Source organism: Bremia lactucae, linkage group LG11 (assembly GCF_004359215.1).
Source record: "Bremia lactucae strain SF5 linkage group LG11, whole genome shotgun sequence".
Classification (NCBI taxonomy): domain Eukaryota; phylum Oomycota; class Peronosporomycetes; order Peronosporales; family Peronosporaceae; genus Bremia; species Bremia lactucae.
Window position 1 is genome coordinate 1,190,656 of NC_090620.1, and position 17,041 is coordinate 1,207,696.

At 45.6% G+C, this 17,041-nt stretch overlaps 5 protein-coding genes across 5 annotated transcripts; 3 read left to right on the plus strand and 2 right to left on the minus strand.

Moving 5' to 3' along the window:
• Nucleotides 1-2,714: 2,714 nt before the first annotated feature.
• Nucleotides 2,715-4,432, plus strand: CCR75_004107 (uncharacterized protein). The gene is made up of 3 exons (XM_067962197.1): nt 2,715-3,386; nt 3,448-3,622; nt 3,695-4,432. Exons 1-3 carry the CDS (start codon nt 3,009-3,011, stop codon nt 4,126-4,128), a joined length of 987 nt encoding a protein of 328 aa, XP_067817689.1. The 5' UTR covers nt 2,715-3,008; the 3' UTR covers nt 4,129-4,432.
• A 657-nt stretch (nt 4,433-5,089) lies between these two features.
• CCR75_004108 (uncharacterized protein) lies at nt 5,090-7,159 on the plus strand (the record flags this gene model as incomplete). Its single annotated transcript, XM_067962198.1, has 1 exon — nt 5,090-7,159. The coding sequence occupies one exon, from the start codon at nt 5,090-5,092 to the stop codon at nt 7,157-7,159; it is 2,070 nt and encodes a 689-aa protein (XP_067817682.1).
• Nucleotides 7,160-9,123: 1,964 nt separating this feature from the next.
• CCR75_004109 (uncharacterized protein) lies at nt 9,124-9,339 on the minus strand (the record flags this gene model as incomplete). Its single annotated transcript, XM_067962199.1, has 1 exon — nt 9,124-9,339. One exon carries the CDS (start codon nt 9,337-9,339, stop codon nt 9,124-9,126), a length of 216 nt encoding a protein of 71 aa, XP_067817683.1.
• Nucleotides 9,340-9,421: 82 nt separating this feature from the next.
• On the plus strand, nt 9,422-12,109 carry CCR75_004110 (uncharacterized protein; the record flags this gene model as incomplete). Its single annotated transcript, XM_067962200.1, is given in 4 exon segments — nt 9,422-11,223; nt 11,294-11,666; nt 11,733-11,855; nt 11,873-12,109. The coding sequence occupies 4 exon segments, from the start codon at nt 9,422-9,424 to the stop codon at nt 12,107-12,109; spliced, it is 2,535 nt and encodes an 844-aa protein (XP_067817800.1).
• Nucleotides 12,110-12,406: 297 nt separating this feature from the next.
• On the minus strand, nt 12,407-14,713 carry CCR75_004111 (uncharacterized protein; the record flags this gene model as incomplete). The annotated part of the gene is made up of 5 exons (XM_067962201.1): nt 13,832-14,713; nt 13,610-13,759; nt 13,504-13,546; nt 13,285-13,439; nt 12,407-13,222 (listed from the first exon to the last, which is right to left on the minus strand). Exons 1-5 carry the CDS (start codon nt 14,459-14,461, stop codon nt 12,407-12,409), a joined length of 1,794 nt encoding a protein of 597 aa, XP_067817799.1. The 5' UTR covers nt 14,462-14,713.
• Nucleotides 14,714-17,041: the final 2,328 nt, after the last annotated feature.

Consider the following 17,041-nt stretch of genomic DNA (forward strand, 5'->3'; position numbering starts at 1 on the left):
AATGGATCAAATGAAGGCGCTTATACACTTAATCTGATTGCGCCTCCGAAGTTAAATTAGGAGATAACGCAATTGCCAACGCTAGAAGCGAAACGGTTCCGCGTAGTGGCAAAGTCAGGCGGATCTGCGTAGATGTCACAGATGACAAGTACGTGGCCAATATTCGGTCAGCATAGTATTTCCTGGGAGCGAATGGGTTATTAGCAGCTCATCGTTGGACTAGTGTCCTTAATGAGAAGACTCGGATGGAACGTTTTACGTCCCAATTCTGGGAGTGTTTGAAGACAAACCCTTTATATATGGATGTAATAGAATTTAAGGATGTCTTCCCTGAATCCATACCGAGCGAGTTGCCTAAGGATAAGGGCACTCGACACGAAATCGACCTGATACAAGGTTCGAAATATTGTGTCATGAAGCAGTGGCCATCACCTAGTACTCTTTGACATACCATTAATGATAACGTCTTTCTGTGGTATCGGCGCTTGAGCCGCTACCATCCGCTACCCTCCTGTTAGGTCGGGGATTTATGTGGGAAGCGTGACTCCCTCTTATGGCCTGCCGTCAAGCGATCGGCAAAGAATTTGTCGAACGCTAATGATTGTTCCATGCATCTTTCTTCTTTGTTAGAAAAATGTAAAGTGGTCATGGAACACTGATTGTCAGCATCCCTTTCAAAATATCAATTAAAATTAATACAATCGCCGATCCCGCATGCGTCTCGCACGCTGGTTCTTGCCATCGCCCTTTGGGTAGGGAGTCCTCTTGCTGGGCGTCTTGGACCCTGACATAGCAGCGAGCCATCATATGGCCGCGCTTGCCGCTTTAATAACAGACAACGTCTGCATTGCCCAACTCCATGGGAGTGGCATCTGACCTCTCGGCCGACGGCTTATACCAAGCTTTCGCCGAGGCACTGTTGTAGGATTGTTCCTCAACCAAGGCAATTTGGATTGCCTCTTCCATCGTCGACGGCACCTTCCTGAAAAAAGCCTGTCGCGATGGGCCTTGCCGTAGTCCGTTCATAAACGTGGGCAGCTTAATGTGCTTTGGAATCGGACCTACTGTAATGGACGCCGACAGCGAGTGCATCTCTTGCACATACTCTTGCAGAGATCGCTTCGCCTGTCGCGCTCCAAGCGCGCCTGAAGCAACACTTCGTTGTTCGGCGGCTGATACATGGCGCGAATCTTTTCCTTGAAGATCGCCCATGTAGGGAACGCATTCTGTGTCCGCCATAAGCGCCGAGTACAGCCCACTCAAGGCCTTTCCGCGGAGGTGCGACATGGCGCACGAACCATCCGGCTGTCGTCCTCGATGAGCTGCGCGACTCCGCCTTGCTCCACGGCTAACAGCCGTGGACAATCGTGTGCGCCGCAGTTTCAGCGACTTGAGCGGGTCCATCCGAATGGGCCTCAGCTGATGCGGCAGGGCAGAGAGCGTCTCAACAGTCCTGTTAAGAGCCTCGCTTCGAGTCTGCTCATGCCTCAGCTCATCCGGAGTCGGAGTGACGGACTCCGCCGCAGCATGGCTCTGTGCTTCGGACGCAGCTCTCCGCTGTCCGAGCACAAATGCCCCACTTTGCTTCAACTGAGCAACATGTTGCTCAGGAGGACTGCCCAGGAGCCTGACTAGGGCTTGTTCACCAAGTCCCCGCGCCATGTGCCCTGCCACATCCCGATGATGTTCGGAGAGGTGGGGGAAATGAGCCTAATCGATGTTGAGGCTCATCCTCACGTACAGACGCAGAGATGCGGGTCGTGGGAAGGATTTCAAGTGCTACCAAATGTAGGCCGGCACGTCATAATGCGGCCACGCTCTACTTAGACACACCCCTAGCACAGCGAGGAAGCGGTTAGATTTTCTAATCAAAAATTAAATTATAAACGAGTAGAGTTGATTTTTTTCCAACGTTTTTTTGTATTCGGAGTTTCCAAGAATTTAGTAAGTTTTAAAGAAGAGGAATTAAAACTTATTTTAATTAAGACCGTCTTCTCTTGCGTGCAGTGAGGTAGTTTTGGTGGGCGCCTTAGCGACCTCACCCAACGCACCAAGTGCTCTAGTAAAGTGTCGTCATCGGAGCGGTAATCCGGCTCCTCGTGCGCACTTACTAAGTAGAAGGTAGTTTTCAGACTGATTTATATTTAATCGCATTAAACATAAATACCTACTTTTACCAATCAAAAATGTCATCTCTGTAGATAACACAATGTATTGCGAGCGTATCTTTCTAGATACCTCACGTAACGGATGACGCTAGCCGTCATCCCTCCTAATGTGAATGCACCTATGTGCATCACATACACAAGGGTTGGTCACAAATGTGAACCACACCCGAGGGGTGGGTCTAATTACTTTATTTAAGTAATTGACCATCCCCTCAAGTACACCAAGTGTACTTAACGGGGACTGTGTAACAGGCAAAGCCCGTTACAGAGTTAGGTTTTCGCTTTTTGATCCTCTCATTGATTGCTTTTACTACAGCACTAGAATGACGCTACTACAGTATAATCCAATAACTAATAATCGCTGATAAACGAAAAGAGAGCATGTCCACCGGTACTATAAGTTATCAGAGGTAGAAATGTATTACGAAAAAGATAGACACCATATGGGCATTCTTGAAAGACATCTGCGCTCAAATTACATTGGGTCAATTCATCAGCGGTTTGCGCAACACTGACGGAAATGACAGATACAAATCTTCGAATGGTCTGGGCCGGTTGCCGCATCTGTAACGTGAAGAGCAGAATTATTAAAATTTTTAAATTGTTGAGCTGCCAAAGTTGCTGCTCGCGTCCAAATTATTGCGCATCGTAGGATTGTTCCCCGCTTTTACGCCGACATTATGCTTACATTTGCGCTCTCTTGGTTATTAATGCCCGTCTGCTTGCGCAAATACCACACGAAAAAGTACGACAGCCACCCTCGTTTATTCAGCGGCTGACAAACGTATTGTGGTGCTGTAGTAGCGCTTTACTTATCAGTGTTGAATCGGACGGAATAGCATGAAGTCATTCTTAACTTCACACGTCATTGCACTGGCAACGTATGTAAGCAGTGTGAGTGCCCACGGCTACCTCTCGCAGCCTAAGGCGTCGTATGTGCCTGGCTCGATCTATACTGATTACACGAGTTTAACCAACTCTAGCGTGAACAAAGGCTTCGATGGTGGCGTCTACAATGGCGCTCCAGCAAACAACTATAAAGAGTTCTCGAAGCATTGGAGTGCCACAGGATACAAGTCCCTTCGTGATATGGTCGACCCTATAGCTCCTGGCTATGGCTTTTCACTGGACACCGCGGACCCGGTTGATGTAAGCAGCTACAAGGAGATGTGGTGGCAAAACAACGAATTGAAAGAGGGCTTCCTAGCCTCGCATCATGTACGTTAATTAAATCAAGCAGTTTTGCATTGAGCTTGATAGAATCTGATTATTTGCATAGGGTCCTTGCGAAGGCTGGATTGACAATAAAAAGGTCTTTCACTATGATGACTGCGTGACTGAATTTCCAGAAAATCCAGCCAAAATACCTACGGATTATTCGTCATGCAAGAGTTCCAAGTGCTTATTTGTGTTCTACTGGCTGGCGTTGCATTCACCCAAATGGCAAATTTACAGTTAGTGAATGAGGAGGCTACGATGAGCTGAGAGATGTTCACTAAACGTGTTCTTTGTATCTGCTTCTGTAGAGCAATGTGTTCCTATTACCAATGGAGGATCGGGTCAGGGCAAGACTGAACAAAACGATGAGCCATCTCCTGACGAGTCAGCAGAGGAGCTTGCGAAGAAAATTTCAGCTGCTGCTCCAGCTACTGAGGAATCCACGTCCGATGAGACGGAGGAGATTGCAACGAAAACTTTATCCACTATACCAGCTACCGAGAAATCCACGTCTGATGAGGCTGGCGATGAGGCTGATGCACCAGCGTCGGAGAAGCTGGTAAAGGAACCAGCAGTCGAAGAATTGACCCCAACTACCAAAGGGACCGCAGCGACTCCCAAGGAACCAGCAATCGAAGAGATGACTCCTGCTACCAAAGGAACTGCAGCAACTCCCGAGGATTCTTCGCCAGCTAGCAGAGCCGCTAAAACTGATATGTGTAAGCGGCGCGTACGAAGCTAAATTCAAAGCTCGAGGTTGGTAGATGCAAAGAAGCGCAAGGAGTGTAGCAATAACTTGTTGAATGGAACGAAACGTTACTGTATGGTATCATCAAAATACAAGAAATTAATCGAGATTCGGTATGCACCGATTCATTATTCATGTACATGCAGCTGAAACATTGAGGGTGACCGCTGTCGTTCCTTATCAACTCAACCTTTCGACTCTTTCTGATTGCGGCACTGAAGTCACAGGCCAAGCAAATAGATATTCTATTCCACTTGCTGTTTATCAGACGTCTCGAAAGTAATTTGCCTGTTATCAACGTCGCTCCTTAAAATAGCCCGGAAGTCTTACGAAGCTGGCCACCTTTGGTAACGATCGAGGATTTCTCGAATCACGAATGCCCTGAACTTTGGTTTCAACTCATATACACTCTTTTCGCGAGTACATTGAGCTCCCTTCTTAGTAGAAAATTGCTTTCTCCGCTAACCACAGGGAGAGATGCATATACTGCTGTGGATCCTCCACATTCGCTTCCATCATTCTCAAAATGCGTCTGCTTCATCCGAAGTCCATTTCTAGCCATTCATTTTGTCTCGTTAAGGCTTGTCGGCTCGCGCAGCTTTAAAACAGTTCTAAATGTTGATCGAATCCATTTCTCTGCACCGTCGGATAGGCATAACAGCTTCCCATTTTAAGTACAAAACTTATTATTTGTATGCCCTTTTTAAAAAAACCTTGTAGTGGAAGATGCGATGCCATTAGGAGGACGTTATGATCACAGGAAAGTAGCCATGACGTCAACTCTTATTAAGCGGTTTTCACGATGCTTGAAAATTCAAGAAAATTCCGTCTTTTCATCGCCGCTTCGTGTTTGAGTCCTCTTTTTTGAACTGATTTGCAATTTGGGTCACTTTTGAAATTCGCCTCGCCTCGTACCATACATTCAATACAATTATCTTATTTCGTCTTAAGTGTCATGGCCGACTCGTATGTGGTTGTGGGCTCGCTTTTGGCCGTACTGGCTAGCACTGTGTTATTTCTCCGGGATTCTAAGCCCAAGAAAGACAAACTGGCAGAGGAGATGTTGCGGATCAGTCAACAAATGAAGATGTACAAGGAGACAGCTGTGCCTGCAGCCTCCGCTATCAAATCAAACGTCGAAGAGAGCCCGGAATACCCTGGTGGTCGTGTAGCCATCTTATTCGGCTCGCAGACTGGTACAGCGGAGGGATTTGCTGAGGTATTAAAGAAAGAAGGACGTAAAGCAGGCTTTCAGACCCAGACAATTGATCTGGAGAATTACGATGCGGCATCGTTGCTGCAAGCTGAGAATATCGTGATTCTCATCATGGCTACATATGGTGAAGGAGACCCAACAGACAATGCGATCGGCTTTATTGACTATTTGAAAGATAAAAATGACATCTTGGGTCCGAGGACGTTCGAAGGCGTTAATTTTACGGTTTTTGGGCTTGGTAATACGCAGTACGAACATTACAACGCAATCGGCCGCCTCACCAATCGACTGATGGAAAAGTACGGTGGGAAACGAATCTATAATTACGGAGAGGGCGACGATGATGCGAGCTTGGACGAAGATTTTGCTGAGTGGAAAGAGCAGCTCTGGAAAACTTTACGATCGCAATTTATTGCCAATGACAACGACCATAAGCAAGACGAAAGCATAAATTCATTGCCGTTTGAGTACGAATATCGAGTCGTGGAAATTTGTCAGCCAAAGAGGGATGCCATGAAAACAGAAGCAAGACTGAAAGCATCGACGAAACACTTTCTTACGGCAAAGCAAGTCAAGATTGTTGTAAATCGACAGCTGCGGCGATCGACCGAAGGAGGCTCTACGGTTCATGTCGAATTGGATCTACGTGGGACTGGAATAACTTACGAGACAGCTGACAACTTGGCCGTGCTGCCTGAAAATGAGTCCAGGATCGTTGAAAAACTAGCGACTCGCTTGGGGTTTGACTTGGAACAGTGGGTATTGCTCAAACCAGTAGTAAATGATCTCCATTGTGATTTCCCATTTCCGTCTCCGTGTACGGTCCGAGACATTCTCACGCGGTATTTGGCGATCAATAGCGCTCCTCGTAAAGATCCTTTGAAGCAATTGGCGTTTTTTGCTGTTGAAAGCATAGAACGTGCGATGCTCACACGTCTTGGGTCGAAAGACGGCAAACTTGAGTATCAAAAGTGGATCATTGACGACGAACGCTCGTTTGTGGATGTACTGGCACACTTTGGTTCAGTGAAAGTATCGTTGCAAGATCTGCTTCACCTTGTTCCATCGCTTTTGCCACGTTACTATACAATCTCATCGTCAAGTTTGGTAAGCCCGCAGCGTATACATGCTACTGTGAGCCTTATTGAAAGCCAAAAAGACGACAATCGAGTCTTTCGGGGTGTATGCTCCAATTATTTGGGTAGTTTGCTGCCCCTTGACGTTCATATGGACGAAAGAAAGAAACGAGAGAGTCGTCCCGGGGAACAGGGGTCTAAGAAACCGCGCGAGTGGCCAATGGCTCGAATCTTTATACGCGCTTCGTCCTTTCGTCTGCCCACTAATCCTTTAACGCCCGTAATTTTGATTGGACCAGGTACTGGTATCGCTCCGATGCGTGCTTTTCTGCAAGAAAGAGCAAAGCAACAGGAAGATGGCATCGAAGTAGGCAAGTCAATTATGTACTTCGGCTGTCGACGTCGGAAGGAAGATTTTCTATACCAAGATGAATTAGAACTTTACAAAACAAGTGGCGTCCTTAGTCAGCTCCATGTAGCGTTTTCTAGGGAACAGCAGAAAAAAGTTTATGTGCAGCACTTGCTGTTACAGCATGGACAGGAAACGTGGCAGCTCCTTCACGACCAGGACGCGCATATTTACATATGTGGGGCCACAGCGATGGGTAATGAGGTGCACAGGGCGCTGCTCGAAATTATTGTAAACTGCGGTCATCAGACTGCGGAGGAAGCACTGACGACGCTTAAGCGGCTTCAAGATGATCATCGCTATGTACAGGAGTTATGGGCGTGAGAGGGTACTTCTGAAGTAATAAGTGCACGTGGACCTGAGTTGCACGAGAATAGAATTGTTTGCTGAAATTACACGGTCTTCCCGTATGTAGCTGTATTTCTTCAAATCAGGACGCATAAAGTGGCATGAGGTAACCATGTAGCAGACGATAGAAGCCATAGTTTTCTCTCGAAATGCATCTACCGTAGTGACTTGACCGAAGGAATGTATAGTGCTTGTCTGCTTTGGATTCCTTGGGGCAGCACGCGTCAAGCCAAATCTCCAATTATTGAATTTACTGGTCGACAGTTCATTTTGAAACACTTACAAGCTTTTTGACTTAAGTTGTTTTGAACAACTCTGCAAGAGCCTCAAAATTCACAGCTTTTATGACTTATTATTGATAAATGGTTCAGCTGCAACCCCGTAATGTCTTGCACATAGCAAGATGCCATGGCTTGTGATACACGTAATATAGCTGGCACCGCATTCGTCTAAATGTCTTATACTTGGTAAAACGTTATAGTTGCTCCACAAGCGTCTTGATTTAAATCGTACTTAGTTTTCGTCGAGTGAGTATGTCGTTTCGCCAATTACTTCTTAGAAAAAAGTCCAACGTGTACGAGTAATCCAAAGAGCCCATGACAAAGCCTTAAGTTGCTGTTATAAATGTCCTCGACTCTTTATTCAAAAAAAATTGAATGTCATAGGCGCAGTAGCGTAAGATCACTGATACCAGCTACTCCAATCACTTCATTTGGATCGCTTGACACAGCAAGTGAAACAAGCTCGTTTAAAGCAGATTCGAAATTAGACGCGCACAATTACTACAAATGCGAGAGCGATACGGTTTGAGAAAAGAAGCAATGTCATCACTTTACGTAGCGACCTGAGAAATATTTGATAGGCGTGAGTAAGCTATAAAACCTAAGTACTTTGATTCGACATGACACCAATGCAAAGATGTGCCAAATGCTTTATTCATGATGATTTCTAGCATCGAATAGTTTCGTCACGTTCCGTGCTAAAAGTTCCTTTTGTGCTTTCAGCGTACTAGCCGAGCAGCAGTCTTAATACGCTCCTCTTCATACGTGACCCCAAAGAACAATAGCTTACGTCGTGCAAGTCAAGCAATAGATCGGTAAGTGTAAATTTTTCTTCGTATTATTCTTGATGTATAGAGAAGCGTGTGAACTAGACGTTAAAACAATAGATCCTGCAATGCGAAAGGCACTGGGTACAATTGAGTATGGAGAAGCCTATGTGGTCCGAATCTCGACTGGCGGGGCTTTGGGTACGAAGAGGCACTGGGTGCAATGGAGTAATCAGTAATGCAGCTTGAGCTTCAAGCGCTTCCTACTTCAGCCAAAATCGCTGACGTCTGGTAATTTGACACTAACCTAAAAGAGCAGCAAGCTTTAGGCTCAATAGAAGAGCGAAAAAGTTCCATGTCGTCCTCAATTCATACAAAGGAACAGCTAGCATGATAAACTTATAAAATCAACCGAAGTCGTTTGTGAAGAGCATATTGTGATATTACGGAAGCATGCTGCCATGTTAATGCCTGGCGTCTAAGTGTTCACATTTGGGCGAGAAGTTTCTAGATGATTGAGACACGCACCTGAACTCAAGCAAAAGAAGCGGCCAGAAAATCTTTTTGCGCGTATGAGCGGCGATTTCGAGACAATGAAGCTGCTTTATAACTTAAAAGAGTCAGAATATTATTACCTTGGGCTAGAGAGTCACTATGGATTGGATCACATCACGTGTACATTGTCTTCTGCTATCTTCGAGCTTTAAATACGTGTGGGAAGCCAAAGTGCTCGATGCATTGGTTATGATTTTAAAAGAACCTGTTCAATGACGCGTAAGTTTAAAAGTACACGACTTGCTACGAGCAGAAGTTGCAGTCATAGTATTTATCGGGCGTCCTTAAAACCTTCAGACCTACAAAGAGCAAATAGGTGAATACTTGGACTGTCCTGCTACGTAGCACAACCGTCATGTCCGTCTTTGATATTCTCGTATCGTGTTGCAGCCTCTGCGGCTAAATTCTCCATGAAGGACAAGTGAATGCTCGCTCTATTAGCAGCATCTTGGCTCAAGCCGTGATCGTTCGCCCACCGCTTCCACCACTTCACCTGAGCAGTCCAGTAAAGAAAGTTGGCCTCTGCTCGCTGTTGCACAGAATGCTTCCCCATATTGAACGCAACTATTGATTTCATATGTATATCAATTTCTTACAACTGGGACAGGTACATCTTCACCGTCAAGTTTCCCGAGATGGTTCGCATCTTTTTGCACAAAACATTTAAAAAGCAAAATTTGACGAAACTTTTGCCAATGACTGGCTTAGAACATCGCGTGGTGCAAGTGCTTCAATTTGCTAACGCGCGGGCGCCCGAGCTACAAGCACTACACGATTTGTCGCAGCACAATGAATTGTATTCTGTCACGGATGATAAGCTGGAACAGCAAAAGAATCAGCGTAGAAGAAGGGCAAATGCCTTTAAGTCTCACAAGATGCCGCAGAGGCTGCGTGGTACACCGGCTAAGAATACTAATATCAAACGTTGCCGCAAGCACGAACGACGGCCGCACAAGTTGCTCCAAGAACACTTAAATGTTGCTGACTCAGAGCGGCTGCGATGGCTGCCGACCCATTTGTGGCATGCCAAAAGGATGGTTGTGCAGGAGCAATATGGCTACATGTTGGCTCTTCATCGCTCCGATAAAAGTGTTTCCGCTGCACTCGAGGCAGTAAGGAAAATGGCTACACTGCATGATTCGAGTTATAATGGAATTATTGAGCTCTTTGGCTTGCCCCAAATTATTTTGGAAGCGCTACAATTAATTTCGGATTCCAATGGATCAGATTTCAATGGATTGAGGTTCCTGGCCGGAGCTGAGGAAGGCACGAGCGTTTTGTATCGTAAAAGTGAATTTCCGCAGGGTGCAATTACTCCAGTAAAATTTATGTGGAGACCATTGAAAGAAGATTATAAAACTGGCAAGTTTCAACTACACGAAGATTGGCAGAATACCAAGCGGCAGTTGTGGCTCTGGGTGCACCCTGCTGCTTACATGGAAGCGGCAACAGCTATTGCAGCAGCTTGTCAAGAGGTGGTTGGGGAGGGTGATGAGCACATCGAAATGCACGATCGTCGAGGACATTTGTGTCGTTTTAAAGTTCGAGGACGAGTAGCGAATGAGCTTGTAGCGAATTTGCTTGCTGGTGGAGATCTGGAAATTAGTGAAGACGATGAGGAAGAGGTTTTGTCAGATCATGAAGATGGCTACAGTACGAAGGATATTGTAGCCAATTGTAACATTGCCAACCGGCGGAAATTTCTTGAAGCTCTTTGCAAGACTTGCACGTCAAAAGAAGCTGACGAGCACAACAACGTCATTTATTCTGTTGTAGTGAAGGATCCTCGTCTAGCACGTTTCCGAAATGGAAAAATGGAGCATGTACCTATGTATTTAGAGTCAGACTTCTCTTTATTAAAAGAACCACCCGCTGGCACTGTGCCAGAAGTGGGAACAAGCGTCGTAAAAAGTCCATCATCTGGACTAAGTATCTCATCGCTTGGTAAAGATGCAGACGAACCAGATACAAATCTGGTCTTGCAAGAGATACAATCGTTACTGGCATGGACGACGGAGAGCTCAAAGACTAGTGCGAAAGCAAGTTACCCGATTGTTAATGAAAATTATAACCGGAGTGAAGTACAGGTGAGAGACGGCGATAATGTAAACAAGGAAGCATCTCCTTGCTCAATGTTGTGGTCTTTATCCAAAAGGCAAAAGGTTGAAAGCATATTCGTAAAAGACCACACATTAAACAAAGAGATATACTGTCAGCGGAAGAATAGCGGTGGCGTCGGTAGTGGGCTTGTTAACCTTCCTCTGCTTCATATGATGGCAATCAAAAAGCGCGAGCCATATCCACATACAAGTGGCTGGGACCTCATTGTTTCTCCATCTCATGCCCCTAGCTTGCTTAAGGCGTTAGTCTTTAGCGGAGCTTTGGTCGTCGGACTGGAAGAAGATTCCGCTCTATCGACGGTACTACACCAACCTAGGTAAGAATTGATGCGAGCTGGGTGTGTGGTGGCAATCATACAGTAAATACCTGACTATTATGTGCCGTAGCTTTCCGTGCGACTACCCAGATACTAAAGCTGGACAATTATATTGGGAGACACGTGCGCGAAATTTAGAAAGGGAACAAGCGAAAAAGCCAAAATCAAAGCGCTTTAATTTTGAGAAGCACGGTGTTAAGTCACCGTATAAACCACTTTGGAAGCTCATTTTTGCAACTGATGATAATGTTCCGCTACCTTGTGTGCTACGCGGTAAAAAATATATGGAGGCGTTTTGCTTTTGTCCTTCGAAAAGCATTAATACCGAAGCGATGACATCTGCAGTCTCCGATACCAGGCCGATTGTATCCGTCCCAATGCCGACTCTTGTCCGCGTTAGTGTCATTGTTCCAAGACGAGGCAACATAAGTGTCAACGCCATGGTATATACTCGTAATGTTATATCATAAATGTTTATCGATGACATTGTCATACGTTAATGTGACTAGCTATTCGCACCCTCGGCTGAGGACGTTAAACAATATTTTGAAAACTGGAAGGGGGGCGATATCGTTGCTGCCAAAAGCGACAATTCCAAATCAAATGAGGTATCAAAATATCCCAATAATTTGGTTTTATTGCAATTAAGTTATTCGCGCTTGTGTGTTGCCAGCGATCGCTGATCGGTTTCGTGACTTCAGCAATCTACGACCGACCTAAGGGTGCTGTACGTGCTGTCGGATTCATCGCCTGTGAACCGCTCCAGCAACTCTTTTTTGCAAGCCAAGGTCTTATGCTTAGGAAGAAGGGACATTATGCTCTTGCAGTGCTACGATCTCCGCAAAGCGGAACAATTCGCCCTGTGCTTGTTCAAGCCGATGTTTAAAATATTTAAGAAAAGTTGAAAGCAGCTTGTATCTCAATTTGTCAGAACGGCAATGTATTGTTAATATTTACCTGCAATAAGTGAGGAACTCGATGGATTAATATGAACGATAATGGTAAATGTGTTCATCATTATTCCATATGTCAGACATTTTTTCGTCGAAGAAGTGTATTCACATATATGCCTAGAAAACAGAAATGAGAGGTCTCCAGCTTAAATTACTTGTACATGATGCTGAAAGCATGTCTAGCCGTCTAGTAGCGATGATTACGTCGGATGGCATCTACTCGGGGTAGCTTAATTGTGCACAAAGCTTAACATTCCCAACAACTCATCGCCACTTTCCAGTCGCTCATCTTGGTATTCCTTTGGCTTGGTACCAGTAGGTCTTGTTAAATTTTGATCATCTGCATCTATCGGCACTGCTATGGTATCAGAATCTGCATCCAGGGCTACTCTCTCGCCTGTGTCATCTTCGCAAGATGAGCTACTACTTTCATCGTCACTTGAACTGCAATATGTTGACTTAGAGCCATTAAATAAATGTCTCGATGGGGGAACAAACTCGAATGACAAGGGCATGAGGGTAGTCGTTGGCGCAACCACAGATAGTGAGAGATTCGATTGACCTAACCGAACAGGATCAGGCTGGGGAATCTCCCAGCCAAGCAATCGACATAATTCGTGAACAATGTCATCTGAGTATCCTAGCAGCTCCACATCAAATTTATGCGGGCGACCCACTGGTTCCCGATTAATCAAAACCATGGGTGTATCCTTTTTAAAGCGACCGACAATGCTGCGCACCGGGTTCACTTTCAGAGACGATCCCATGACAAGCACGAGGTCTGCTTCACCTTCATCGCTCTTTACCGAGTCATGAAAGCGCTTCGGCAGCGATTCCCCGAAAAAGACGATGTCAGGTTTCACGATACCATCCGGCGAGTTGCAAGAGAGACACATTGGTACCCGCTGATTGAATACGTCCTCACGAATTGCTTCATTTGGGTATATACGCTTACACGCCAAGCATGTTGCTGATGCAAATGAGCCGTGACAAAGCACTGCGTGCTCCTGCGAAATTCCAGCTGCGTGTTCCAACATGTCAATATTCTAAATCAAAGACGGTTAGCGTCACGTTCCTGTCAATGATATAACCACAGCAGATTGGATACCTGACTGTAGATGCGAAGTAGCTTGCCCTTCTCTTCAAGCATCTTTAAGAAGTAATGACTTGGAGATGGTACAAACGTGAATCCACTAGACTTCGGAAAAAGTTCTTTTGCAAATGCAAAAAACGGTTTTGGGTTGGATCGGAAAAATTCAATATCTACATAAATATAAAATAATGATTAGAGAAAGAATATTAACCCTTAAGTGCAAATTGCACACACCAAACATGCATTGCGGATTTGGAAGGTTGTACTCCCCCAATCTCTATTAGATTACATATAATAGTAATTACAATTAAATTTTAGTACAACCCCCATTATCACGTACACTGTAAATGCCATTCTCGGAGCGAAAGTCTGGAATGCCGCACGAAACTGAGATGCCTGCACCCGCCAGCACCACGATCTTCTTACTTGAGCGCAGCAATGAAGCCACATCCTGGAGCGTATTGACAGTGTCCAACTTTTCACGTGGTCGCTGCAATTCATACAGATATATACTGCACTTAGTATACTGCCAAATTTGACGAGCAGTGCAATACTAACGTACTGTAGCAGTCGGTTTGATAAGACGGATGCCCATAGAGAACATCGCTTCCCATAATTCATCATCGTCTACTGCAACCCCCTCCGACACTCCTAAACCCAAAGCATCAAGCATCTGACCAGCAGGCATTCCCGCAGTCTTTTGATCCAGCAACCAATTCATAAAGGCTACTTCATCAACGTCACATTCATCAGATGACGAATCTATGTCATCTTGGACTGGCGGCACACAGTTTGACACAGTGAAGCCATCTACGTGATCGTCTTCAATGTCCGGAGCATCAGTCTCGTCGCTTATTTGATCCCGCGCTTCGCTAGTTGCACATTCTTCCTGCACCACGTCAATTTGACAATAAGAAGTTGTCTTCGGTGGGGGGAGCGTTGAGAGTGTCGCTTGCTCGTATTCATCAAATGATGCCCGCTGCTTCTTGCAGGGTGGTGCGCTTGATTGCGTATTAAGACTTACACTTCGATTACGGTTGCCCATAGCACTGTAGTTACTTCTACAGCTGGAGCTGCTGGAGCTGCTCGGGCTGGTTGGCTTTACGACCGTACGAGGGGGGCTCCTATTCACGACAGATACGGTACTTCTGTCTTCATTTGTTTGCTCCATTTTAAGCATTAAGCCACGCATAGAGAGGGCAGACAACGGCGCTGCTGGATATTTTCGCAATTCTTGATAGCTTTCTATTGCCGCCACTGCAACTACAGACGCTGCACTCTAGCCACGTCTACAGGGCAAGAAGATCGAGGACTGCCGCCGCTACTGGTTTCGTTCTGGCGTGAAGAAGTTGCGAGGGTAAAGTTAGAAGAGGGTAGGGTTTGTGATCTCCACAAAGGTACAGTGCTGGTACATAAATACCAAGGCACACGTAACGGATTTCCCGGTAGTTCGACGTTCGAATTTACGTTAATTCTTTTTTCGATTTACGAGGAGAACGAGGGCATATTGTGAATTTTTAAAAATAAATCTTGAGAATTACGAGTCAAAAGAGCCGCTTAAATTTGTACGAGTACGTTTACGAGTACAAACAGCTGCTTGCCAATTCGTTTCTCTCGTTTGATTGACTTTTAATCCCGCAGAAGGCGCAGCCAAGCGATCTGTCAGACTTACATACTCTTCCTTCACGAATCGTTTTACACATGATTAACAAAAATTTTGTATTATTATTCTAGTACGTACAATGCTAGAGATCAAGCTATCGACCATTAATTGCAAACGTTACCTTGTGATGGGGTGTCCGTTACATAAGTATTATTTCATATAAGAGACATAATAAATATTATTTCCTGTGAGAGAAAATAAATAAAGAAGCACAAATTATCATCTTAATTAATTTTGACTTATATTGTTCCAATATTTCCAAATTGGGTAGTAGTGATGCAATAAGACATTAGCTCTATTAATTGGTTACTTTAAGTCTAAATCAAACCGACCGCTCCACAAGTGAGGCCATCGCACTCAAATATTACACGTTTGTAAACGCTTCAAGACGCTGAATCGAAACAAGGATGCTTGCTTCGACATCAACATCCAAGAGAGTTTAGAGCACCTATCTATAATTGACAGTGCGAAATGATCGTCGCTCGTCGCTCATTGTCGACTACAATCAGTCGACACCGTTGCCGTCACCTCATAGTAGTGATGCGGACAACGAGCTCATGAGGAAGAATGATGGCGCATTATTTCCCATTCAAACTTCTCTCATGGCTCACAACATGGAGAAAGCAACAGTTACGAATGTTGTCTCGTCGTCTGCGCTGGATAGCGCAGCAACCATTAATAAGAGCGCGCTCATAAAGGCGCAGCCGCTTCTCCGTTGGGTAGAACCACAAGAACATATGCTCAAACCATTATCCATAATGGTTCTGACATAAAAGATTCCGAGCCTAAAGCTCCGCCGACGACACGTAACACGTGCAGAGTCGGCATCACAAGCCAGTCGTTTTGAACGTGGCTATGTGACGGGTGGCATATCACTGATGCCCTTTCCATCTAAATGGCCTCGTTTAAACGGGCCAAGAGCGTCGCTCCTAGAGCGCTCTTCTAGTCGCACATAATTATTATTGCGTCTTAAGCCATAGAGGGCTCAGGTAAAATCGCTTGGGCGTATTTTTTCGATCCCGGTCGTGTTGCGTTCAAATGAAACGCCCGACCAATACGAGGTGGAATTCACGCGCCGCATTCGTCCGCATTCCGATGCGATGAAACAGCGGTCGCAGCGAATTAATTTCGCCCGCTTGCGTGTAGAGAAATCATGGGCGGTACTGTACCCCCTGTTTCTTTTAACAACGCTTTTTCTGCTAGTCCATTTGAGACTAGCAAAGAGGCCTCAGCTGGTGCTCATTTCCATAGGCAGCCACCAAGCGCCGGGCACATCAATACGTAGGGTATCGGTCGGTTCCCAAGAGTCGAAACTCTTCGGGTAACCTTTCCATTGGACGAGGACCTGATACCTTTGCCTCACGGAAGGGTGGGCACGCAACCTTCCAACAAGAAAACGTTAATTCCGATCCGCATCCATTAGTGCAGGCGGCGCCCGATAGAAATCGCGATCTCGCTTAAATAATCGCGGCTGCCTTACCTTCGTCCGTTCAGTCACAGGCGTTAGGCGCTGCTGAACGACGTATTGCGGATCTCGAGGGTCAAGTCTCGCGACTGATCTCGGATCTTTGTGTTGTCCGAGCGAAGGCTCGTCAGATTTATGAACGCCTGAAGACTCGCTTGGACCTTTTTGATAGGATAATGCTGATGGATCCGCGTAACTCGCGTGGTGTCCCTCGCTCTCCGAGTCCTGTTCGTGGTGGGAGGAGTCGGTCGGCTGATAGCTTTTCGTCTTCTCAGACCCCCTCACCCGAACGACGCTCGACTCACAGTCGTCGTCACCATCGGTCTCCTTAGACGGATGGGGGTGTGGGACCTCATTTGGGTCTACATATCGTTTCAGACGACCCACGTAAAATACGGGGTGCGTCTTCATATACGGGCAAGAGTGAGCCTAATATTAGGTCTCCAACCTCTTCTACCACCGTATAGGGCCCAATGAAACGCGACAACAACTTTGTAGTACCTCCAGGTAAGGTAATACAGAAATTGCATTTTTAGGTAGGGTAGCAGTACTTAATAGTACTTTTTCACCCACTTTAAAGCGTCATTGTTTTTGCGACCATTTCGGTCTGCATATTCTTTTTGCTTGTCCTGTGCGCTTGCCAT